The following is a 25,788-nucleotide window of genomic DNA, read 5'->3' as shown; positions in this document are numbered from 1 at the left end:
TGAGGCCAACGTAAGTCGGGGGTCGACTGTATATCTTGTTACTTCTACTTACACTTAGGTCACACTACACATGCATGTACAAGCATATATATACACACCCCTCTGGGTTTTCTATTTTCTTACTATTTCTTGTTCTTATTTCCTCTTATGTCCATGGGGAAGTGGAACAGAATTCTTCCTCCGTAAGCCATCTTAAGAGTTGACTAAAATGCCGGGAGCAAGGGGCTATTAACCCCTTCTGTATACATTACTAAAGTTAAAAAGAGAAACTTTTGTTTTTCTTTTTGGGCCACCCTTCCTCGGTGGGAAACAAGCGATTTCTTGAAAGAAAGCAAGATGATGATTTGTGCATAAGGTGAGCCTCCCTTATTTAATGCTCCAGTCATTTCCTCCTCTCCCCTTGAGATGTTTTAGCCTTTGTTCATCTATTTGGAATCATTTTTGTTTTATCTGATATTTCTGTGAGGAATAAACATTCTTTAGGAAACTTGTTTAATGCAGTATTTAGAATGTGAGACTGAAGAAATTCTTCCTGACATCCCTGTGACTTATCTGTGTCTTTAGCTTCCAGCTTTGTTCCCAAGTACATACCTGTTTCCTGACTCTCAAAGATCCTGTCCCTGGTTTTCCTTATCAGTTCATCTGAGTATTTTGTATGTTAGGTCTCCTTGTCCTTCAGTCCTCCAGAGTCAGTTGCTTTAGCCTGTCCTTATAGCTCATACCCTTCAGCTCTGCACGTTGTCCATTGTGTATAGGAGAGCATATTAGATAAGGAGAAAATGGCTGTTTTAGGTCTTGCTAACTCATCCATCTGTCTAACCAAGTAACTCCAGCACAATTCTTCACTGTATCACAGATCACTGAATTCCTTTTATTTTAGTCTGTTTATATTTGCATCTAAAATTTGTTATACATGTACTTTCATTTGTTTCTTGTTAAATTTGAGACTACAGTACATCTTTTCCTCATTTAAAGAATATTAAAAAAATGCAAAACATTTATTCAGCATTAAATTTCATGTGAACAATCTGAAAATAATTTTGTTTAAAATGGTATTTTCCTCATGATTGTGTATTGTATGTTAATCGGCTTATTTATGTATTACGGTCATATGGAAAAAACTTGTATACCACTTGCAATGAAAGATGAATGAAGTAGAAAAACACTAATTAATGACAAAGAACCAGTATTATTGACAACCCATATTTTGGAGAGGAAAGTTTAAACAACAATTTGGTTTGTCCTGGACCATTATATCAAGTGACAATGATTTTTCATAAGCCAAAATGCTGCCTAAAGTTTTCTTTCATTAGTGTGGGCCGTTTGTGAGTAGTGCCAGTCACATTACTGACTTGTTCAAGCAGTATCATTATGCTAGGATACATGACCACTTTGGTTGTAATGCTGAAGAGCTGAAGAAGCATTGTAACATGGTATGATTCTGGTTCTTCTGTCTGTTATATAGCAGTTTTCTGTCACTTATTTTAGTGTCTTGTCAAATTATCGAGAATGAAATTAACCTTCACTATTTTATTTTAGACCAATGTAGAAAGTGAGAGCAAGAACTCCATTAACACAACAGCTATATGCAATGGTCCAAGCCAGAGAGGAGAGACGCAGGGACGTCTTGCCACAGAACCTCGTGCTACTCCTTCAACACCCACACCCAAGACTTCATCCACACCCTCAGAAGGAAGTGAGCCTGAACTCAGTCGCTTAATGGATAATTTAACTACTGGTATGCATTTTTGCTTCCTTGCATGGGTACTCTTATGTCAGAATTTACTAGAAACATCAACTGCCATGTCTAAAGGAAAGAATTTGATTTAATATAATCTAGAGTTGGAGTTGACAAAGGAATTGGAGCTATCCTCCCCTTTCTTGGATTAAATTTGATTCTCCTAATTCCTAGGTGCTGCATGACCCCTATCAATGGCTCTAATCTTCCCCATGATTATAGCAAATACAGCCTCTCCTCCCTTAGCAATGGAGTTCTGTCCCTAAGACCACGTCTATGAACGAATTTGTCACTAAGTGAGGAGCATACTATAATGAGTGGGTTCGAGTCGACCATCTTTGATATTGTTTTAGTGTCACCTTTGCACAGTTTATAACATTTTTGGTATGGTATATTTTTAAATGTTTATACAGTAGTGTACTGTATATTGTAATAACAGAAGAGAGATGATCAGCTCTAATATACATTATTTAGGTATACATACTGGTCAGAGCCCATCGTAAATCCGAGTAGTCGGTAAACGAGCACGTCGCTAAGTGAGGAGAAGCTGTAAAAATGTTTTGGAGAGATACCTATGCTGTTTTCATTGCTAGTTTAACTACCAAACTTATTGTAGACATTCTTTGTAGACATTTAAAAATAATAGCTACCACTTCTTCGAAGCCTGGTGACACCTAGTATGCACATTACTAGTGTTCAGATTTTGAGTCTACAGTAGAGTGAACTTGCTACCATAAGGTGGAGGTGAAGGGGGCAATGCAGGCAAGAGATAGAGGTCAAGCTTGTGAGTGAGGGGAGGGGGGAACATCAAATTTGCAAGTATCAAGAGGTGGTGGTGGGGGTTGGAACAGGGAGAGTTTGCTAGTAAGGAGTGGGGAAGGGGAGAGCAGGATATTCTAGCTTGTGAGCAGGACAAGGTTGCAGTAAATCACATAAATTTGATTTTAAAGATTTTCAGGAATTGCGTATTTGTACAACCTAAGGAAAGCCTTTTGTTATTCAAATTATTATAATCAGAAAGAAGCACTAAACCACAAGGGTTATACAGCACAGCAGGGCAGGGAAGGATGCAGAGGTAATGGGTAGGAAGCATTTCAGGCAGACTAAAATTAGTATAATACGTACTGTTTTCACAAACTAGTTAATACTAGCGCAGATCTTTTCTTAAAGAATATAATATGTAGTTTTATATGTATGTCACAATATGTCATGAAGTTTTGTGCCTAAGTTGTATAGATAAGTGGGGAGGTAGTAGTAGAGTAAATAGTTTGCCTTACGAGATGCAGTCGACATAGTAAATTTCGGAGATGCTTATGACAATGTCTTTGAAGTTACCGGGAGATAGTTTTTTTTTTTTTATCCTTCAGATAGGTAGGTTTTTGTTATATTTTCATACTTTTATTTGCGTGAGTGTTAAATCAGGTAGTTGTGCATTGTGCAATGTACAGAGATGTATACATTTCTAATACAGTGGACCCTTGACCAATGATGTTAATTCGTTCCAGAGAGCTCATCGTTAGATGAAATTATCGTTAGTTGAATTAATTTTCCCCATAAGAAATAATGGAAATCAAATTAATCCATTGAAGACACCCAAAAGTATGAAAAAAAAAAATTTACCACATGAAATATGCATTTTCCTACACACAAACAGAAGATAGATGCACAATACTTGTATACATATGTATATTGTGTAATGAAGAATAAATGACACTTTACCTTCATTTTTAATTAAATTGTCATGCAACTGCCTTGCCTTTTCACATATGATCACTTGAGAGATGCTATCTCCTGATATCTGTTTTTCATTTATTCACACCAGTAAGTCTCAACATATTCAACTACTTGCGATCTGTTTTGAAAACATACTTGCACCTTTCACAACAACAGCTTCCATGATTTCCTTTCTGTTGGCCAAGATAGTAGCGATGGTTGATTGGGGTTTGTTATACAACCTGGTCAGCTCAGAGATGCGTACTCCAGTTTCATACTTTGTGATGATCTCCCTCATTTCAATTGTAATTCTCACCCTTTTTATCACAGGGTTGGCACTAGAAGCTTTCTTGGGGCCCATGGTGGCTTATTTAGCAGTTACAAGTACTAAAAACACTGGAATAATACAAAATGTACCGAATGTATGCGTGGATGTGACCTCACTGGCTTGTAAACACTGGCACACTAATTGAAGGCAGGGCAGCTAAGGCGCACTCAGGTCAGATGGGGCACATGGACATATTCAGGACGAATCACATTGGTAGAGTTTTTCATCATTGGTCGGGCCAAAACTTTTACGCTGAAATACTTCTTTAGTCGAGTATATCATTAGACGATGCCTTCGTGGGCCGGGGGCCCACTGTATTATTATAATTACCTACATAGCTCCATACCTCGATTGCTAGCGCACTCAGTTCACGCACTGAGGTCTGGAGTTCGAATCTCCTCCCATACGGCTGGAGAACATTAGGGACTTATTTCCCTGAGACACCTGCTGACCCTGTCCCTGTTAACCCACCAGTTTAAAATGGGTACCTGGGTGTTAGTCGACTGGTGTGGGTCTCATTCTGGGACAAAACTGACCTAATTTGCCCGAAATGTTCTGCATAACAAGGGGCTTTCTTTATAGTAGTATGTCATTGATGTCAGCTAGGCCTGTATACCTTGTACCCATACTTGTAGTAAATAGATATTACCTATTATTGTGATATTATGTCTCCAGGAATTAAATTAATTCTGGGTTAATATTTATATTAAGCCTTTTATATTCAGTAAACCCTATTATAACTTAAGGCTTACTGTCTTGAAAAATTGGTGTTTTATGGAAATTAGCTGCATGTGAAGTAAACATATACAGTGGAACCTTTGCTTACGAGTGTCCCAACATACGAGTTTTTTGAGACACGAGCCGTCGCTTGGTCAATTTTTTGCTCGGAGTTATGAGCCAACGTTCGAGTTGCGAGCGAGCTTCCCTCGCTTTCCCCTCAACTTCCACACCTCGCTTGTTTATCTATGATTTTGTGCTTTAATTCCATGGAAACCATCCTCTTTTTCTTCTCAGCACTGTCCTTTGCACTTACTCTTAGGACCTATGGTTAGAAACAAAAAATTGGCCAAATGACTAAAAAATATAAGCAAAGCATGACAGAAATGCTTCCACAGCTCTGCGCCAACTAGTGGCCGTGTTCTGAAGCTCCTCATTATTATTATTATTATTATTATTATTATTATTATTATTATTATTATTGAACTGGAGCACAGATCCAATTCCCTAGATCAAGAGCCCCTCTCCAGTGTCAAGGTTCTTTGATGCTGGTGAGGAGCTCTTGACCTAGGGAATTGGATCTGTACTCCAGTTCCCTAAATTAATAATAATAATATAATAATCATTGAGAGGTTTTTACAAAGCAGAAGTGTTATAAGAGCAGAGTATATGGAGAGTAAAAGAAAGGTGAAGAGTGGTGAGAGTGTAAAAGGAGAGCAGATGTCAAGAAATTTTGATGAAAATAAGAAAGTTTTGGAGTGAGATAAAAAAGTCAAGAAAGCCTAGGGGATGAATGGATTTGTCAGTTAAAAACAGAGTAGGGGAGTTAGTAGATGGGGAGCTGGAGGTATTGGGTAGATGGCTGGAATATTTTGAGGAACTTTTAAATGTTAATGAAGAAAGGGAGGCAGTAATTTCATGCACTGGCCAGGGAGGTATAACATCTTTCAGGAGTGAAGAAGAGCAGGATGTGAGTGTGGGGGAGGTGCATGAGGCATTACATGGAATGAAAGGGGTAAAACAGCTGGAATTGATGGGATCATGACAGAATGTTAAAAGCAGGGGGGTATAGTGTTGGAGTGGTTGGTATTTTTGTTTAACCCTTCGAAGGTCGACAGGCTCTCTCCCAAACTTGTTCTTAGGGTCAAAAATTTTTCGAAGAAATAAAATTATCTTTTCTTGTGAAATGATAGAGCATATTTTTGTGAGTTGTAGGCCAAAAAAAAAATTTTTTTGCAATCAATATTTGCCAAAATATGGAGGCGTGAAGTTGACAAAGTGAGCCTCTTACGGCAACATTGCCGACTGTCTGTCACACGGTAATAGTTTTATTTATTATTTTTCTACTTTTATTTTTTAACATTTTATTTTTTTCAAGTAACTTTTATGGCCTGTGAGACCAACATAAGCTGTATTTTGGATATATACACTCGTTGTACTAAACAATAACTGAACAAACATTGGCAGGTGAACATTTTCACCTATTTTAGTCACATACTATTGTCTAGAAATTTATACATAGTACAGTGGACCCCCGGTTCGCGATGTTAATCCATTCCTGAGAGCTCATCGTAAACCAAAAATATCGGAAAGCGAATCAATTTTCCCCATAAGAAATATTTTTTTTATTATTAACACACTTGCCGATTCCCACCAAGGCAGGATGGCCCGAAAAAGAAAACTTTCACCATCATTCACTCCATCACTGTCTTGCCAGAAGGGTGCTTTACACTACAGTTTTTAAAGTGCAACATTAACACCCCTCCTTCAGAGTGCAGGCATTGTACTTCCCATCTCCAGGACTCAAGTCCAGCCTGCCAGTTTCCCTGAATCCCTTCATAAATGTTACTTTGCTCACACTCCAACAGCACACCAAGTATTAAAAATAATTTGTCTCCATTCACTCCTATCAAACACGCTCACGCATGCCTGCTGGAAGTCCTAGCCCCTCACACACAAAATCTCCTTTACCCCCTCCCTCCAACCTTTCCTAGGCCGACCCCTACCCCTCCTTCCTTCCACTACAGACTGATACACTCTTGAAGTCATTCTGGAAATCAGATTAATCCGTGCAAGACACCCAAGACTATGAAAAAAATTTTTTTACCACATGAAATATTAAGTTTAATGCACACAAACTGAAGAAGACATGCACAGTTTGTAGTACTGTACTAACAATAGAATACATGACACTTCACTTTAATGAAGATCTGGTGATGATTGATGGGATGGGAGGAGGGGAGAGTGTCGAAGTTGTTAATGTTTAGAAGGGGAATCCCCTTCCAATAGGACTTGAGGTAGCAAGTCCTTTTCCGGGGTTACTTCCCTTCTTCTTTTAATGCCACTAGGACCAGCTTGAGTCACTGGCAGCCTCACCATGCCTAATCACACTATGTATGCCACTACGATTCTTAAATCTTTCAAACCATCCTTTGCTGGCCTTAAATTCACTCAAATCACCACTAGTTGCAGGCAATTTCTTTACAAATCGTCATGCAACTGCCTAGCCTTTTCACAAATGATCGCTTGAGAGATACTATCTCCTGCTATCTGTTTTTCATTTATCCACACCAATAACACACACTCAACATCATCTAACACTTGGGGTCGCTGTTTTGTAATCACAGTTGCACCTTTTGCAACAACAGCTTCCTTGATTGCTGTTTTCCTGGTCACTATAGTAGAGATGGTTGATTGGGGTTTTGTATACAACCTGGCCAGCTCCGACACACGCAGTCCACTTTCGTACTTTGCAATTACCTCTTTCTTCATTTCAATAGTCATTAGCACCCTTTTTCTTGAAGGGTTGACACTAGAAGCTTTCTTGGGGCCCATGGTGACTTACTTTGCAGAAACAAGCACCAAAAACACTGTGATAATATGGAATGTACTGAATGTATCCCTTAGATGTGAGCACACTGGCTGGCTTGTAAACACTGGTACACACGTGGACAAGTCTCGGCAGCAGTGACCTCCAAGCTCCGTACTTTTCTCCAACTATCAGAGCCACCAATGCTCCTATGATGACCTAGTTACAAGCAAAACTGCACTACCCAACGTAGCACCCAGAATGACCAAAGATTACCAACAGTGAAACCTACAAATCGAAAATAATAGAGATCAAAGGAAGACTGCCCACAAACCGAAAGCAACACCCCGCTGCCAGCCGAACAACGTAACCCTAAGCTTTGTATAACTATAATTGAGTGTCTTGTGCCTTTTTTATATCATTAGATTAAACTCGGTTGTACTAGAGCTCATTCTAGCTCAATACATAGTCAATACCAAATTCATTATATTAGACCATGATGTAATTGGTGCTATTTTTAATTTGTATTTTTATATTATTAGATTAAACCTAGTTGTACTATAGCTCATTCTAGCTCAGTATATAGACTATACCAAAGTCATTACATTAGACCTTAGTGCAATTACAAGTGAGTCTCTTGTGCTATTTTTAATTTGCATTTTTATAGTTCAGCAGAAGTTTGTGGTTACAGGAAAGTGGGTGCGGGAGGGAAGAGGAGCGATTGGTGGAATGATGTAAAGAGAGTAGTAAGGGAGAAAAAGTTAGCATATGAGAAGTTTTTACAAAGTAGAAGTGATGCAAGGAGGGAAGAGTATATGGAGAAAGAGAGAGGTTAAGAGAGTGGTGAAGCAATGTAAAAAGAGAGCAAATGAGAGAGTGGGTGAGATGTTATCAACAAATTTTGTTGAAAATAAGAAAGTTTTGGAGTGAGATTAACAAGTTAAGGAAGCCTAGAGAACAAATGGATTTGTCAGTTAAAAATAGGAGAGGAGAGTTATTAAATGGAGAGTTAGAGGTATTGGGAAGATGGAGGGAATATTTTGAGGAATTGTTAAATGTTGATGAAGATAGGGAAGCTGTGATTTCGTGTATAGGGCAAGGAGGAATAACATCTTGAAGGAGTGAGGAAGAGCCAGTTGTGAGTGTGGGGGAAGTTCGTGAGGCAGTAGGTAAAATGAAAGGGGGTAAGGCAGCCGGGATTGATGGGATAAAGATAGAAATGTTAAAAGCAGGTGGGGATATAGTTTTGGAGTGGTTGGTGCAATTATTTAATAAATGTATGGAAGAGGGTAAGGTACCTAGGGATTGGCAGAGAGCATGCATAGTTCCTTTGTATAAAGGCAAAGGGGACAAAAGAGAGTGCAAAAATTATAGGGGGATAAGTCTGTTGAGTATACCTGGTAAAGTGTATGGTAGTTATTATTGAAAGAATTAAAAGTAAGATGGAGAATAGGATAGCAGATGAACAAGGAGGCTTTAGGAAAGGTAGGGGGTGTGTGGACCAGGTGTTTACAGTGAAACATATAAGTGAACAGTATTTAGATAAGGCTAAAGAGGTCTTTGTGGCATTTATGGATTTGGAAAAGGCGTATGACAGGGTGGATAGGGGGGCAATGTGGCAGATGTTGCAAGTGTATGGTGTAGGAGGTAGGTTACTGAAAGCAGTGAAGAGTTTTTACGAGGATAGTGAGGCTCAAGTTAGAGTACACAGGAAAGAGGGAAATTATTTCCCAGTAAAAGTAGGCCTTAGACAAGGATGTGTGATGTCACCGTGGTTGTTTAATATATTTATAGATGGGGTTGTAAGAGAAGTAAATGCGAGGGTCTTGACAAGAGGCGTGGAGTTAAAAGATAAAGAATCACACACAAAGTGGGAGTTGTCACAGTTGCTCTTTGCTGATGACACTGTGCTCTTGGGAGATTCTGAAGAGAAGTTGCAGAGATTGGTGGATGAATTTGGTAGGGTGTGCAAAAGAAGAAAATTAAAAGTGAATACAGGAAAGAGTAAGGTTATGAGGATAACAAAAATATTAGGTGATGAAAGATTGGATATCAGATTGGAGGGAGAGAGTATGGAGGAGGTGAATGTATTCAGATATTTGGGAGTGGACATGTCAGTGGATGGGTCTATGAAGGATGAGGTGAATCATAGAATTGGTGAGGGGAAAAGGGTGAGTGGTGCACTTAGGAGTCTGTGGAGACAAAGAACTTTGTCCTTGGAGGCAAAGAGGGGAATGTATGAGAGTATAGTTTTACCAACACACTTATATGGGTGTGAAGCATGGGTGATGAATGTTGCAGTGAGGAGAAGGCTGGAGGCGGTGGAGATATCATGTCTGAGGGCAATGTGTGGTGTGAATATAATGCAGAGAATTCGTAGTTTTGAAGTTAGGAGGAGGTGCGGGATTACCAAAACTGTTGTCCAGAGGGCTGAGGAAGGGTTGTTGAGGTGGTTCGGACATGTAGAGAGAATGGAGCGAAACAGAATGACTTCAAGAGTGTATCAGTCTGTAGTGGAAGGAAGGCGGGGTAGGGGTCAGCCTAGGAAAGGTTGGAGGGAGGGGGTAAAGGAGGTTTTGTGTGCGAGGGGCTTGGACTTCCAGCAGGCGTGCGTGAGTGTGTTTGATAGGAGTGAATGGAGACGAATGGTTTTTAATACTTGACATGCTGTTGGAGTGTGAGCAAAGTAACATTTATGAAGGGGTTCAGGGAAACCGGCAGGCCGGACTCGAGTCCTGGAGATGGGAAGTGCAGTGCCTGCACTCTGAAGGAAGGGTGTTAATGTTGCAGTTTAAAAACTGTAGTGTAAAGCACCCTTCTGGCAAGACAGTGATGGAGTGAATGATGGTGAAAGTTTTTCTTTTTCGGGCCACCCCTGCCTTGGTGGGAATCGGCCAGTGTGATAATAATAAAATAAAACCTAGTTGAGGAAGAAAGGGAGGCGGTAATTTCATGCACTGGTCAGGGAGGTATACCATCTTTTAGGAGTGAAGAAGAGCAGAATGTAAGTGTGGGGGAGGTACGCGAGGCATTACGTAGAATGAAAGGGGGTAAAGCAGCTGGAACTGATGGGATCATGACAGAAATGTTAAAAGCAGGGGGGGATATAGTGTTGGAGTGGTTGGTACTTTTGTTTAATAAATGTATGAAAGAGGGAAAGGTACCTAGGGATTGGCGGAGAGCATGTATAGTCCCTTTATATAAAGGGAAAGGGGACAAAAGAGATTGTAAATATTATAGAGGAATAAGTTTGAGTATACCAGGAAAAGTGTACGGTAGGGTTATAATTGAAAGAATTAGAGGTAAGACAGAATGTAGGATTGCGGATGAGCAAGGAGGTTCAGAGTGGGTAGGGGATGTGTAGATCAAGTGTTCACATTGAAGCATATATGTGAACAGTATTTAGATAAAGGTAGGGAAGTTTTTATTGCATTTATGGATTTAGAAAAGGCATATGATAGTGGATAGGGGAGCAATGTGGCAGATGTTGCAAGTATATGGAATAGGTGGTAAGTTACTAAATGCTGTAAAGAGTTATTATGAGGATAGTGAAGCTCAGGTTAGGGTGTGTAGAAGAGAGGGAGACTACTTCCTGGTAAAAGTAGGTCTTACAGGGATGTGTAATGTCACCATGGTTGTTTAATATATTTATAGATGGGGTTGTAAAAGAAGTAAATGCTAGGGTGTTCGGGAGAGGGGTGGGATTAAATTATGGGGAATCAAATTCAAAATGGGAATTAACACAGTTACTTTTTGCTGATGATACTGTGCTTATGGGAGATTCTAAAGAAAAATTGCAAAGGTTAGTGGATGAGTTTGGGAATGTGTGTAAAGGTAGAAAGTTGAAAGTGAACATAGAAAAGAGTAAGGTGATGAGGGTGTCAAATGATTTAGATAAAGAAAAATTGGATATCAAATTGGGGAGGAATAGTATGGAAGAAGTGAATGTTTTCAGATACGTACTTGGGAGTTGACGTGTCAGCGGATGGATTTATGAAGGATGAGGTTAATCATAGAATTGATGAGGGGAAAAAAGGCGAGTGGTGCATTGAGGTATGTGTGGAGTCAAAAAACGTTATCTATGGAGGCAAAGAAGGGAATGTATGAAAGTATAGTAGTACCAACACTCTTATATGGGTGTGAAGCTTGGGTGGTAAATGCAGCAGCGAGGAGACGGTTGGAGGCAGTGGAGATGTCCTGTCTAAGGGCAATGTGTGGTGTAAATATTATGCAGAAAATTCGGAGTGTGGAAATTAGGAAAAGGTGTGGAGTTAATAAAAGTATTAGAGGGCAGAAGAGGGGTGGTTTGGTCATTTAGAGAGAATGGATCAAAGTAGAATGACATGGAAAGCATATAAATCTATAGGGGAAGGAAGGCGAGGTAGGGGTAGTCCTCGAAAGGGTTGGAGAGAGGGGGTAAAGGAGGTTTTGTGGGCAAGGGGCTTGGACTTCCAGCAAGCGTGCATGAGCGTGTTAGATAGGAGTGAATGGAGACGAATGGTACTTGGGACCTGATGATCTGTTGGAGTGTGAGCAGGGTAATATTTAGTGAAGGGATTCAGGGAAACCGGTTATTTTCATATAGTCGGACTTGAGTCCTGGAAATGGGAAGTACAATGCCTGCACTTTAAAGGAGGAGTTTGGGATATTGGCGGTTTGGAGGGATATGTTGTGTATCTTTATATGTATATGCTTCTAGGCTGTTGTATTCTGAGCACCTCTGCAAAAACAGTGATTATGTGTGAGTGTGGTGAAAGTGTTAAATGATGATGAAAGCATTTTCTTTTTGGGGATTTTCTTTCTTTTTTGGGTCACCCTGCCTCGGTGGGAGACAGCCGACTTGTTGGAAAAAAAAAAAAAAATAGTTGTACTTTAATTCATTCCAGTACAACACATAGACAACACCAACTTCATTATGTGTATTAGTGACTATACTCTACATGACCAAAATACTCTAGCTATATACTTGTCCAAACTTCCCACCACTACAGATATCAGTACTAGAACTCAACACACAACTCAGGATATAAATAACCATAATTTAAACCTAGAAGATGAATGATCACATTGACCCTGATCTAAACCTCCATAATCTGACACACAATCAAAACCTATTGGAAAGTAACTGCCTTTACTACACAGCATCACAAGCCAGCACTATCCTAAACAATGCTAAAAGTCTATCAGTACTTAACTACAACATCAGGTCCTTAAGCAAACACTATGATGACCTCCTAGCACTCCTTGAATCACTAAAGATGCCCTTCTCCTGCATTATTCTTACTGAGACCTGGCTTAAGCAGGACACAATAGATATCTACCCTCTACCAGGGTACACAGCAATCCACAACTGCAGACCATACCAAGTTGGGGGTGGTATTGCAATCTCTTACTCTAACCAATTATTTTTGTATTAGCACCACTTGCTTTAGTGATGAATATGGAGAATACATTTTTGCTAATTTTACTGTAAAAACCTTAAGACGCCTATAACAATCGGTGCCATTTACCGGATACCCCACACAAACATCCCAAATTTCAGTGAGAAATTAAAGGCACTAATAACAGACAAATGAATAAGCACCACCTTCTCTTAGCTGGAGACTTCAACATCAACCTTGGCCTACAAGATGATCAGCCTGTAACTGATTTCATCAACAATATGAACAACACACTTCTCATACCAACAATAACTAAACCAACCAGGCTCACTGAAACAGGTGCAACCATAATAGACCACATATGTACCAATATACTAGCCCCCCTTAAATCAGGGATAATCACAGATAGCACTACAGACCACTACCCTACCTTCCTCTTGACAAACATTAGTAAACCACCACTTGAATACAACAAAGTTTCATTTAGACTCCATGATGAGGCCTCAATAAGGAAGTTCACAGCTGACCTAGAGACTGTTGACTGGCCTACAGAATTCTCCAAGGCCAATGGTATTGATGACTGGACAGACATTTTTCTTAACAAATTACTTAGACTATACAACAAACATTGTCCTATAAAAACGAAACGGATCACAAACAAACGGCTTGGTTGCCCATGGCTAACCAGCACAATTCTGAAATCCATTGATAAGAAACACCAATATGAAAAGCAATATAGACAGGGCTTAATACACAAAGATATTCTTAAACACTATTCATCGGTCCTCACCAAAGTAATAAAGAAAGCCAAACAACTCTACTACTCCAGTAGATTCACTGACACAAGAGGAGATATAAAAAAGACCTGGAAAACACACACTCAGATTCTAGGGACCCACAAACTGAAAAAAACCAAGAATATTGTCCTAACTAAACCTAATGAAACACCACTGCAACCCACTGACAAAGCTAACAAGATAAACGACTTCTTCTCAACCATAGGTTCTAATCTCGCCAATAAAATCCCACGTACCAATGCCCATGCCGGGGACTACCTAGATGGGAATTTCCCAAATTCCTTCTATCTTGCTCCAACTGAGCCCACGGAAGTCACCGAGATTATAAAGTCACTTAAAAATAACTCGGGGAATCTGTCTCATGTCCCACCATTATTGTACAAGAGAGCGGCCCATGTCCTCTCGCATACTATCTCATTACTTTTTAATAACCCTTTGAGGGTTTTGGTCGTACTAGTACGTCTTACGCGTAGGGGTTTTTGACGTACTAGTACTCGTAAATTCTAGCGGCCTCAAATCTAGTGGGAGAAAGCTGGTAGGCCTTCATATGAAAGAATGGGTCTATGTGGTCAGTGTGCACAGTCTAAAAAAAATCCTGCAGCACACAGTGCATAATGAGAAAAAAAAAACTGACCTTTTTTTTTTTAATAAATCAGCGACTTTGCAGTGTATTTTCGTATGGTATTTATTGTTGTATTCTAGTTTTCTTGGTCTCATTTTATAGAATGGAAGACATATTACAGGAATTGAGATGATTTTGACTGGTTTTACAATGATAGGTGCCTTGAAATTGAGCTCAAAGTAGCAGAAATGTTCGATTTTTACCAAACTTCAAAAGTAAACAAATCGTGCCAAGCGTGCAATACACGTCAACTGGTGAGTCTAATATTCTTTCACAAGTGCACCAATAATATTTTTACCATTTTTTACACTAATGCAGTAGTCTGCATAACAGTAAATTTTATATTTTTTGTGAAAATAAAAATTCAAAGTGGAAAGCAAAAGAATATAAGAGGGGCCTTGAGACGTGACTAATGACTAGAGGAAATGACATTTTAGTGCCAGGAATGTCTCTTGTTTATTCTGGACCCTATTCGGAAATTGGCATCTTTTGAAATTTGTGTGAAATTGGCAAAATTGCTAAATTCTGACCACTGTACTGGATAGTTGAATTTCATAAATGGGTGGTTTCTTGCACCCATTCGATAGACAAAATGGAGTTCTAGCGAAATATTCATGTTTTTTGTCAACTAGTACAGTGAAATTGGCCGAAAATAGGGCTCAAAGTGGGCAAAATCGCCGATGCATAAACATCGCCGAGACCGCTAACTTTGCGAGAGCATAATTCCGTAAGTTTTCTATCAAATTTCAAACTTTTGGTGTCTTTATGATCGGGAAAAGATTCTCTATCATTTCATAAGAGAAAATAATTTTTTTTTTTTTTAAATTTGGCCGACCCTGAGAACGAGTTTCGGAGAGGGCCTGTCGACCCTCAAAGGGTTAACAAGTCACTAGAAACTAGCACCTTCCCGAAACTACTCAAGACGGCAAGGGTTACACCAATACATAAAGGTGGTGACCCTACAGATTTAAACAACTATAGGCCAATATCAAACTTACCATTGCTATCCAAAATCTTTGAGAAACTCGTGCACAGGAGACTATATTCATTTATAACAGCACAAAACATACTCAACCCCTGCCAATTTGGATTCAGGAAAAATAAAAGCACTAACGATGCAATCATAAAAATGCTAGATCTGCTTTACACAGCATTGGAAAATAAGGAATATCCACTAGGAATTTTTATTGACCTAAGAAAAGCTTTTGACACAGTAGACCACGGCATCCTACTCCACAAACTTGACCATTATGGTATAAGAGGCCATGCACTTGCATATTTAAAATCTTACATTACTAATAGGTATCAGTATGTCACCATTAAAGACACAGCATCAACAACACAGCCACTTGATACTGGTGTTCTGCAGGGAAGTGTCCTTGGTCCCCTGCTCTTCCTCATATACATCAATGATCTTCCAAACGTATCTCAACACCTGAACCCCATTCTCTTTGCTGACGACTCGACTTATTTATTTATTTATTTATTTATTTATTTATTTATAATTTGAGCACACTTACAGAGGTACAAAAAAAAATACAGATAAGAGCAGCATGCCAAAGCCACTTATACTATGCATAGCATTACGGGCTGGCTTAAAATTAACTTAATCTTGCCACCCTCAACACCATTGTTAATGAGGAGCTGATCAAAATATCGACTTGGATGACAGCCAATAAACTTAGGCTTAACGCTGACAAAATCTACTACATTGTTTGGTAGCAGAGTAGGAGATGCGCAAATTAACATTAAGATTGACAACACTCTAATTGCCAGGCAAAATGAGGGCAAATTCCTAGGCCTATACCTCGACAACAACCTGAACTTCCCCACCCATATCCAACACACAACCAAAAAAGTATCCAAAACGGTTGGGATCCTCTCCAAGATACGATACTACGTGCCGCAAACTGCCCTTTTCACACTATACCATTCACTTATATATCCATACCTCACCTATGCTATCTGTGCTTGGGGTTCAACTGCAGCAACCCACCTAAAGCCAATAATAACCCAACAAAAAGCCGCAGTAAGAATAATCACTAAATCCCATCCCTGGCAACACCCCCCCCCCCCCACTCTTCATAGATCTAAACTTACTCTCTGTTCAGTACATCCACACTTACTACTGTGCAATCTACATCTACAGGACCTTAAATTCCAATATTAACCTTGACCTAAAACGCTTTCTTGATAGTTGACAGAACCCACAGGCACAACACCAGACACAAACATCTCTGACATTCCCCGTGTCCGACTAAACCTTTACAAAAATTCAATGCATGTCAAAGGCTCTAAAATCTGGAACACCCTACCTGAAAATTCTAAAACTGCAGACACATTCATCACCTTCAAAACTACCATCAGAAAACATCTTATCTCCCTGATACACCCTGTCAACTAATTATACGAATACCACCTGGTGGTTCACACTTACTCACTCACCCATTTTACCATAAACAGAAATATCAATCTCAATCTCAAAATAATGAATCTTAACTAGTCATAAGTTGGCCTGTGGTACTCCAATACTGAAACTATGTATAGTGCCAAAACAAAAGCATTCACATTGCTAAACTCACAAACTAGTATTTAAGTCACTTAGCCATAATACCAACTTAACTCGTAATTTTGTAATATTTTAAACTTAAGATTTAATCTAAGTCTGCCTGAAATGCCTAGCCATGCTAGGTGTTCTAGTGGTACACTCTGTATTTATTTTACTACATGTAAACCACACAATAACCAAATTCTGTAAACTCAGCATTGTAATCCTTATAGAGAATAAACTTTGAATGGAATTTGAGTTGAATTGAATATACCGTTTTTTTTAAAGGGAGCCGAGGCAAAATTTTTGCATTAAATTGCATCGATTACCGGATTTATCGGATACCGATAGCATCGCGAACCGGGGGTCCACTGTATTTATAGATCCCAGCAATGTTTTGGTGGGGAAGGGAGCATGGGTTTGTCTAAACAACATGGCTGGCTGACTGGTTCTCTCTCTCTGTCTCATAGGTACACATAAATACAATTATACATAGTGTAAATTACTTAGTGTACACAGAATATAATAATAATAATAATAATAATTAATAATTGAAGCATCCTAGGTAGTAGGCTGGTAGACAGCAATCGCCCAGGGAGGTACTACCGTCCTGCCAAGTGTGTGTAAAACGAAAGCCTGTAATTGTTTTACATGATGGTAGGATTGCTGGTGTCCTTTTTTCCGTCTCATAAACATGCAAGATTTCAGGTAAGTCTTGCTGCTTCTACTTACACTTAGATCACACTACACATACATGTACAAGCATATATATACACATACCCCTCTGGGTTTTCTGCTATTTTCTTTCTAGTTCTTGTTTATTTCCTCTTATCTCCATGGGGAAGTGGAACAGAATTCTTTCTCCATAAACCATGCATGTTGTAAGAGGCGACTAAAATGCCAGGAGCAAGGGGCTAGTAACCCCTTCTCCTGTATAAATTACTAAATTTAAAAAGAAAAACTTTTCTTTTTCTCTTTGGGCCACCCTGCCTCGGTGGGATACGGCCGGTTTGTTGAAAGAAGAATTGAAGCATGGTGTAAGATGTGTGTCACTTGTCTTATCACTAGACTAATGACAGTGGTGACATTTGATGAGGGTACACTGCCTTAGCTTTATTTGTTTTCACTTAACAAAAACATAGTCTGCTTGCCTCTCTTTTTGTCTGTCTCAGAGAGAGCCACTAGTGAAACATGTATTACACACAATGCAGTATGTCACATCTGAGTCCTGATACTGTTATTTGCCAGTCTGGATTTTTTGGGTTATCCTGGGTAATTTACACTTTGTATAATTGTATTTGTGTACCTGCGAGAGAGAGACAGACAGCCAGCCACCCGACCAGCCACCCAGCCACCCAGCCAGTGTTTACACAAATTCACACTGCCTTCTCCATCTTCAGTGACACTTCAATCTGTGTTAGAACTATCACTTGGGAAGAGAATAGTCTCAATTTGAGGAAGAGTGAGGTCTTCCTTACCACTTGGCTTGGTGACACAGGTACACTGAATTACCACTCCCACAATGCAATGTAGGTGCCTAGATTTTTTTTCCTACTGTGCACACTAACCACGCACACACATTCTATCACATCTAGGCCTAACAGCAATCTCCCGCTCGATTTGAAGGCACTAGAATTTATGCGTATAAGTACGTGACCAACCCTGGTTGCAATGATGTACTTGTACGTGACCGACCCTCAAAGGGTTAATAAATGTATGAAAGAGGGGAAGGTACCTAGGGATTGGCAGAAAGCATGTATAGTTCCTTTATATAAAGGGAAAGGGGACAAAAGAGATTGTAAAAATTATAGGGGAATAAGTTTACCGAGTATACCAGGAAAAGTGTACAGTAGGTTTATTATTGAAAGAATTAGAGGTAAGACAGAGTAGGATTGTGGATGAGCAAGGAGGCTTTAGAGTGGGTAGGGGATGTGTAGATCATGTGTTTACATTGAAGCTTATATGTGAACAGTATTTACAGAAAGGTGGGGAAGTTTCCATTGCATTTATGGATTTAGAAAAGGCTTATGATAGTGGATAGGGGAGCAATGTGGCAGATGTTGCAAGTATATGGAATAGGTAGTAAGTTACTAAATTCTGTGAAGTTTTTTATGAGGATAGTGAGGCTCAGGTTAGGGTGTGTATTAGAGGGGGAGATTACTTCCCGGTAGAAGTAGGTCTTAGACAGGGATGTGTAATGTCACCATGGTTGTTTAATATATTTATAGATGGGGCTGTAAAAAAAGTAAATGCTAGGGTGTTGGGGAGAGGAGTGGGATTAAATTATGGGGAATCAAATACAAAATGGGTGTTGACAGTTACTTTTTGCTGATGATACTGTGCTTATGGGAGATTCTAAAGAAAAGTTGCAAGGGTTAGTGGATGAGTTTGGGAGGGTGTGTAAAGATAGAAAGTTGAAATTGAACATAAATAAGAGTAAGGTGATGAGGGTATCAATTGATTTAGATAAAGAAAAATTGGATATCACATTGGAGAGAGGGAGTATGGAAGAAGTGAATGTTTTCAGATACAGTGAACCCTTGGGTAACGGCATTAATCTGTTCCAGAGAGCTTGCCTTAAACCGATTTTCCTGTTAGCCGAATTAATTTTCCCCCATAAGAAATAATGGAATTCCAATTAATCCGTTTCAGACAGCCTAAATTATTAACAAAAAATACTTTGTTTAAAGATTAAATATAGATATGCATACAGAAAGCAATGACAAATAAATATAAAGCACTAATAAAATGGATAAATGAACATTTAACATCACACTTACCTTTACTGAAGACTTGTTGGTGTATGGCAGACAGGAAGGAGGGGAAAGGGAGGAGAGTTCATTATGCTTCAATATTTATTTATTTATTTATTTTGTCTTTGCAAACAGTACATTGAGATTTTATATTTGCAATAATGGGTTGCAATGCAAAGAGAGCCTCTATTATGCCTATGCATTATAGACCAACTTAACATTATTGGCTTACAGACTATTTAACACTAAGGATTTTTATCATAGTTGTACAGGAGGACAGTAATTATTTCATAGTTGAACAGTAGATTATTAATTATAAGTGAATTAAATTTGTATAAGACAAAGGATATATTCATAGTCTAAAATGCTTTTTGTGAAAACAATGGTTCAATTATATTCCTGTTGACAATGGATAAAAGGTATAAAGTGATTGTTGAAGTTATCATGTGGGAGTACATAGGTGAGTATGTGTGTACTGAGTATTTAGCATTTAGTCTAGGGTGATTAAGTGGCTTTTAAGAAGTCTTAAACTGATTTTCAGACTGAGTTGCTTTAATACATTCTGGTAATGAATTCCATATTTTAAGGCCCTTTATGTGCATAGTTTTTACACAGTGTGATATGGACACGAGGTATATCAAATAGAGATCTGTCTTGTGTTTTACCTGGAGTTTACCTGGAGAGAGTTCCGGGGGTCAACGCCCCTGCGGCCCGGTCTGTGACCAGGCCTCCTGGTGGATCAGAGCCTGATCAACCAAGCTGTTACTGCTGGCTGCACGCAAACCAACGTACGAGCCACAGCCCGGCTGGTCAGGAACCGACTTTAGGTGCTTAGGTGCTTTAGGTGCTTGTTGTGGTCATGTCCTGCTAAGGTTGGTGAGGAGAAGTTTGAGTGGAGGGTTTATATTTGTGTGTATTGTTCTGTGTATGTAGTAGGCACATGAATAAGTATGGATGTTCTTAATGGTGAGCAGATTCAGACTTTTGAAAATTGGTGGAGTATGCTGGCGGGAGTGGGAATTAGTTATCATTCTTACTGCTGCCTTTTGCTGGGTTATGATATTTCAAATCCTACCTTACTAATAGGTATCAGTATGTCACCATTAAAGACACAGCATCTTCAACACGGCCACTTGATACTGGAGTTCCACAGGGAAGTGTCCTTGGACCCCTGCTCTTCCTCGTTTACATCAATGATCTTCCAAACGTAACCCAACACCTGAAGCCCATTCTCTTTGCTGACGACACAACTTATGTCATCTCTCACCCTAATCTTGCCACCCTCAACACCATTGTTAATGAGGAGCTGCTCAAAATATCAACTTGGATGTCAGCCAATAAACTTACACTTAACACTGACAAAACCTACTACATTATGTTTGGTAGCAGAGCAGGTGCTGCACAACTAAACATTAAGATTGACAGCACTCTAATTGCCAGACATAATGAGGGAAAATTCCTAGGCCTATACCTCGACAACAACCTGAACTTCAGCACCCATATCCAATACACATCAAAAAATGTATCCAAAACAGTTGGGATCCTCTCCAAGATAAGATACTACGTGCCACAAAATGCCCTTCTCACACTATACCATTCACTCATTTATCCATACCTCACCTATGCTATTTGTGCTTGGGGATCAACTGCAGCAATACACCTTAAGCCAATAATAACTCAACAAAAAACCGCAGTAAGAATAATCACTAAATCCCATCCCTGGTAACACCCCCCCCCCCCACTCTTCATAGATCTAAACTTACTCCCTGTTCTCAACATCCACACTTACTACTGTGCAATCTGCATATACAGGACCTTAAATTCCAATATTAACCTTGACCTAAAATGCTTTCTTGATAGTTGTGACATTACCCACAAGTATAACACCAGACAAGCATCTCTACGACATTCCCCGTGTCCGACTAAATCTATACAAAAATTCAATGCATGTCAAAGGCCCTAAAATCTGGAACACCCTACCTGAAAACTCTAGAACTGCAGACACATTCATCACCTTCAAAACTACCGTTAGAAAACATCTTATCTCCCTGATGCACCCTGTCAACTAACTACATAAAAACTACCTGGTGGTTCACACTTACACTCACTCACCCATTTGACTATAAGCACAGAAATACGTATCTTAATCTTAAAATAGTGATTCCTAACTAGTCACAAGTTTGCCTGTGATACTCCAATATAGAAACTGTTTTTTTTTTTTTTATTTTTTATTATATCACTGGCCGATTCCCACCAAGGCAGGGTGGCCCGAAAAAGAAAAACTTTCACCATCATTCACTCCATCACTGTCTTGCCAGAAGGGTGCTTTACACTACAGTTTTTAAACTGCAATAATATTTAGTAGACATTTACTAAAAAAGAGGAGGAGGAGAAACTATGTATTGTGCCAAAACAAAAGCATTCATATTGCTAAACTCACAAACTAGTATTTAGTCTATTAGTATTTAGTCACTTAATATTTAGTCAACTTACTCCACAATTTGTAATAATTTAGGGTTAAGAATTAATCTAAGTTTGCCCGAAATGCCTAGCCTTGCTAGGTGTTCTAGTGGCCCCCTCTGTAATTAATATTTTATTACATGTAAACCACACAATAACCAAAATCTGCAACCCTGCATTGTAATCCTTATAGAGAATAAACTTTGATTTGATTGGATGATGTTGATCTCTATGCACAAATTCCATATGTAAGATAAGGGTATATGAGTGTATGGTACAGTGCCAGGAGAGCTGATTGTGGAACGTAGTACCTTGTCTTTGATAGTATGCCTACAGTCTTGGAGATTTTCTTGGTGATTTGTTGTATGTGTGTCCGGAACTTAAGGCTACTGTCAAGGTGGATACCTAGGAATTTTCCTTCTGTGAGTCTTGTGACTGATGATCCATTTAGCATTGTTAATCGGATCATTTGCAGCTTTGTTTCCAAACTGAATGAAATAGATTTTATCAGTATTCAGGGTAAGTTTATTAGTCATCATCCAGGCAGATATTTTCTGCAATTCGGCATTGACCGTGTTTGTTAGTATGACCGTGTTTAGGTGGGAAAAGACATGTAGTGTCATCTGCAAATAATATGGGTTTGAGTAGCTGTGATGCATTCGGTAGATCATTGATGTAGGTGAGAAAGAGGAGTGGTCCAAGGACGCTTCCTTGTGGGACACTAATATCATCTCTATGGCTTATTTATCTATCAAAATTCATCTAATATGGCATAATAAACAATATTTATAACATAGAAACATGATGTATATCATTTTTCTATCGCTTACTCGCTTAACTTGCTTGCTACACTGTTAACTCTACACTTTATCACTGGCTGGCACTACAGCCTTTATCGATATCTGCTGCTTTAGTACTGTACATATTGTAGAATCACTGCAGAAGGCGCATTCTTCCCTCTCTCCCTCCTCCACTTTGGTACTTGCTACGAGTTTTTTCTTGAATTCTCTTGTTTCTTTCCTTCTTTACCACAAGGCTGGCACTAGCTTTCTTTGGGCCCATGGTGGCTTATTTAGCAGTTTCAAGCACTAAAAACAATGGAATAATACAAAATATATCGCATGTACACATGGAATCGTCCTCTCTGGCTTGTAAATAATGGCACACTGGCTGTACATTCAAATTCAAAGTTTATTCTCTATAAAGATTACAATGTTGAATTTACAGAATTTGGTTGTTGTGTGGTTTACATGTAGTTAAATAATGATTACAGAGTGTACCACTAGAATGCCTAGCATGGCTAGGCATTTCAGGCAGACTTAGTTTAATTCTTTATTTTAAAATATTACAAATTATGAGGTAAGTTGGTATTATGGCTAAGTGACTAAATACTAGTTTGTGAGTTTAGCAATGTGAATGCTTTTGTTTTGGCACAGTACATAGTTTCAGTATTGGAGCATCATAGGATTCATTATTTTAAGATTGAGATTAATATTTCTGTTTATGGTCAAATGGGTGAGTGAAAGTGTGAACCACCAGGTGGTATTTGTGTAGTTAGTTGATGGGGTTTATCAGGGAGATAAGATGTTTTCTAATGGTAGTTTTGAAGGTGATGAATGTGTCTGCAGTTCTAGAGTTCTCAGGTAGGGTGTTCCAGATTTTAGGGCCTTTGACATACATTGAATTTTTGTGAAGGTTTAGTCGGACATGGGGAATGTCGTAGAGATGTTTGTGTCTGGTGTTATGCCTGTGGGTTCTGTCACAACTATCAAGAAAGTGTTTTAGGTCAAGGTTGATATTGGAGTTTAAGGTCCTGTAGATGTAGATTGCACAGTAGTAAGTGTGGATGTACTGAACAGGGAGTAAGTTTAGATCTATGAAGAGTGGGGGGGTGTGTTGCCAGGGATGGGATTTAGTGATTATTCTTACTGCAGCTTTTTGTTGGGTTATTATTGGCTTTAGGTGTGTTGCTGCAGTTGATCCCCAAGCACAAATAGCATAGGTGAGGTATGGATAAATAAGTGAGTGGTATAGTGTGAGAAGGGCATTTTGCGGCACGTAGTATCATATCTTGGAGAGGATCCCAACTGTTTTGGATACTTTTTTGGTTGTGTTGGATATGGGTGCTGAAATTCAGGTTGTTGTCAAGGTATAGGCCTAGGAATTTGCCCTCATTATGTCTGGTAATTAGAGTGTTGTCGATCTTAATGTTAATTTGTGAATCTCCTGCTCTGCTACCAAACATAATATAGTAGATTTTGTCAGTGTTAAGCGTAAGTTTATTGGCTGTCATCCAAGTCGATATTTTGATCAGCTCCTCGTTAACAATGGTGTTGAGGGTGGCAAGATTAGGGTGAGAGATGACATAAGTCGTGTCGTCAGCAAAGAGAATGGGTTTCAGGTGTTGGGATACGTTTGGAAGATCATTGATGTATATGAGGAAGAGCAGGGGACCAAGGACACTTCCCTGCGGAACTCCAGTATCAAGTGGCCGTGTTGTTGATGCTGTGTCTTTAATGGTAACATACTGATACCTATTAGTAAGGTAAGATTTGAAATAAGCAAGCGCATGGCCTCTTATACCGTAATGGTCAAGTTTGTGGAGTAGGATGTCATGGTCTACTGTGTCAAAAGCTTTTCTTAGGTCAATAAAAATTCCTAGTGGATATTCCTTATTTTCCAATGCTGTGTAAAGCAGATCTAGCATTTTTATGATTGCATCATTAGTGCTTTTATTTTTCCTGAATCCAAATTGGCAGGGGTCGAGTATGTTTTGTGACGTTATAAATGAATATAGTCTCCTGTGCACGAGTTTCTCAAAGATTTTGGATAGCAATGGTAAGTTTGATATTGGCCTATAGTTGTTTTAAGTCTGTAGGGTCACCACCTTTATGTATTGGTGTAACCCTTGCCATCTTGAGTATTTTCGGGAAGGTGCTAGTTTCTAGGGACTTGTTAAAAAGTACAGTGGACCCCCGCATACCGATTTTAATCCGTGCAAGAGGGCTCATTGGTATGCGAAATAATCGGTATGCGAATGAATTTTCCCCATAAGAAATAATGGAAATCAAATTAATCCATGCAAGACACCCAAAAGTATGAAAAAAAATTTTTTTTACCACATGAAATGTTAATTTTAATACACACAAACTGAAAAAGGCATGCACAATTACATGACACTTACTTTTATTGAAGATCTGGTGATGATTGATGGGATGGGAGGAGGGGAGAGAGAGTGTTAGTGTTTAGAAGGGGAATCCCCTTCCATTAAGACTTGAGGTGTCGAGTCCTTTTCTGGGGTTACTTCCCTTCTTCTTTTAATGCCACTAGGACCAGCTTCAGAGTCACTGGACTTCTTTCGCACAACATATCTGTCCATAGTGGCCTGTACCTCTCGTTCCTTTATGACTTCCATAAAGTGTTTCACAACATTGTCAGTGTACAGGTTGCCAACACGGCTTCCAATAGCTGTGTGAGGGTGATTCTCATCCATAAAGGTTTGCACTTTCAGCCACATTGCACAGATTTCCTTAATCTTTGTAGTAGGCAACTTCTTCAATTTCTCTCTCCCCTCCTCTGAACCAGTTTCCTCAGGTCTGGCCTCTTGCTCTTGAAGTTGATCTATCAGCTCATCAGTGGTTAGTTCTTCATTGTCCTTCTCCACCAACTCTTCCACATCATCCCCACTAACCTCCAACCCCAAGGACTTTCCCAATGCCACAATGGATTCCTCAACTGGCATAATCCTCTCAGGGTTAGCCTCAAACCCTTCAAAATCCCTTTTGTCTACACATTCTGGCCACAGTTTCTTCCAAGCAGAGTTCAAGGTCTTCTTAGTCACTCCCTCCCAAGCCTTACCTACAAGGTTTACACAATTGAGGATATTAAAGTGCTCTCTCCAAAACTCTCTTAGACTCAGTCG

At 39.3% G+C, this 25,788-nt stretch overlaps 1 protein-coding gene across 7 annotated transcripts in view; it reads left to right on the top strand.

The window, feature by feature from the left end:
* qtc (quick-to-court) overlaps positions 1-25,788 on the top strand; it is a 398,802-nt gene that overhangs the window by 318,448 nt on the left and 54,566 nt on the right. For all 7 annotated transcript variants that reach the window (XM_070089489.1, XM_070089493.1, XM_070089490.1 and 4 more), the window contains one exon: positions 1,540-1,738. In XM_070089489.1, the coding sequence (XP_069945590.1) occupies positions 1,540-1,738 (199 nt within the window). The remainder of the gene's footprint in view (positions 1-1,539; positions 1,739-25,788) is intronic.

Source organism: Cherax quadricarinatus, chromosome 28 (genome assembly GCF_038502225.1).
Source record: "Cherax quadricarinatus isolate ZL_2023a chromosome 28, ASM3850222v1, whole genome shotgun sequence".
Classification (NCBI taxonomy): domain Eukaryota; kingdom Metazoa; phylum Arthropoda; class Malacostraca; order Decapoda; family Parastacidae; genus Cherax; species Cherax quadricarinatus.
Note: the sequence above shows the minus strand (reverse complement) of the source record. Positions and strands in the feature narration are given on the sequence as shown.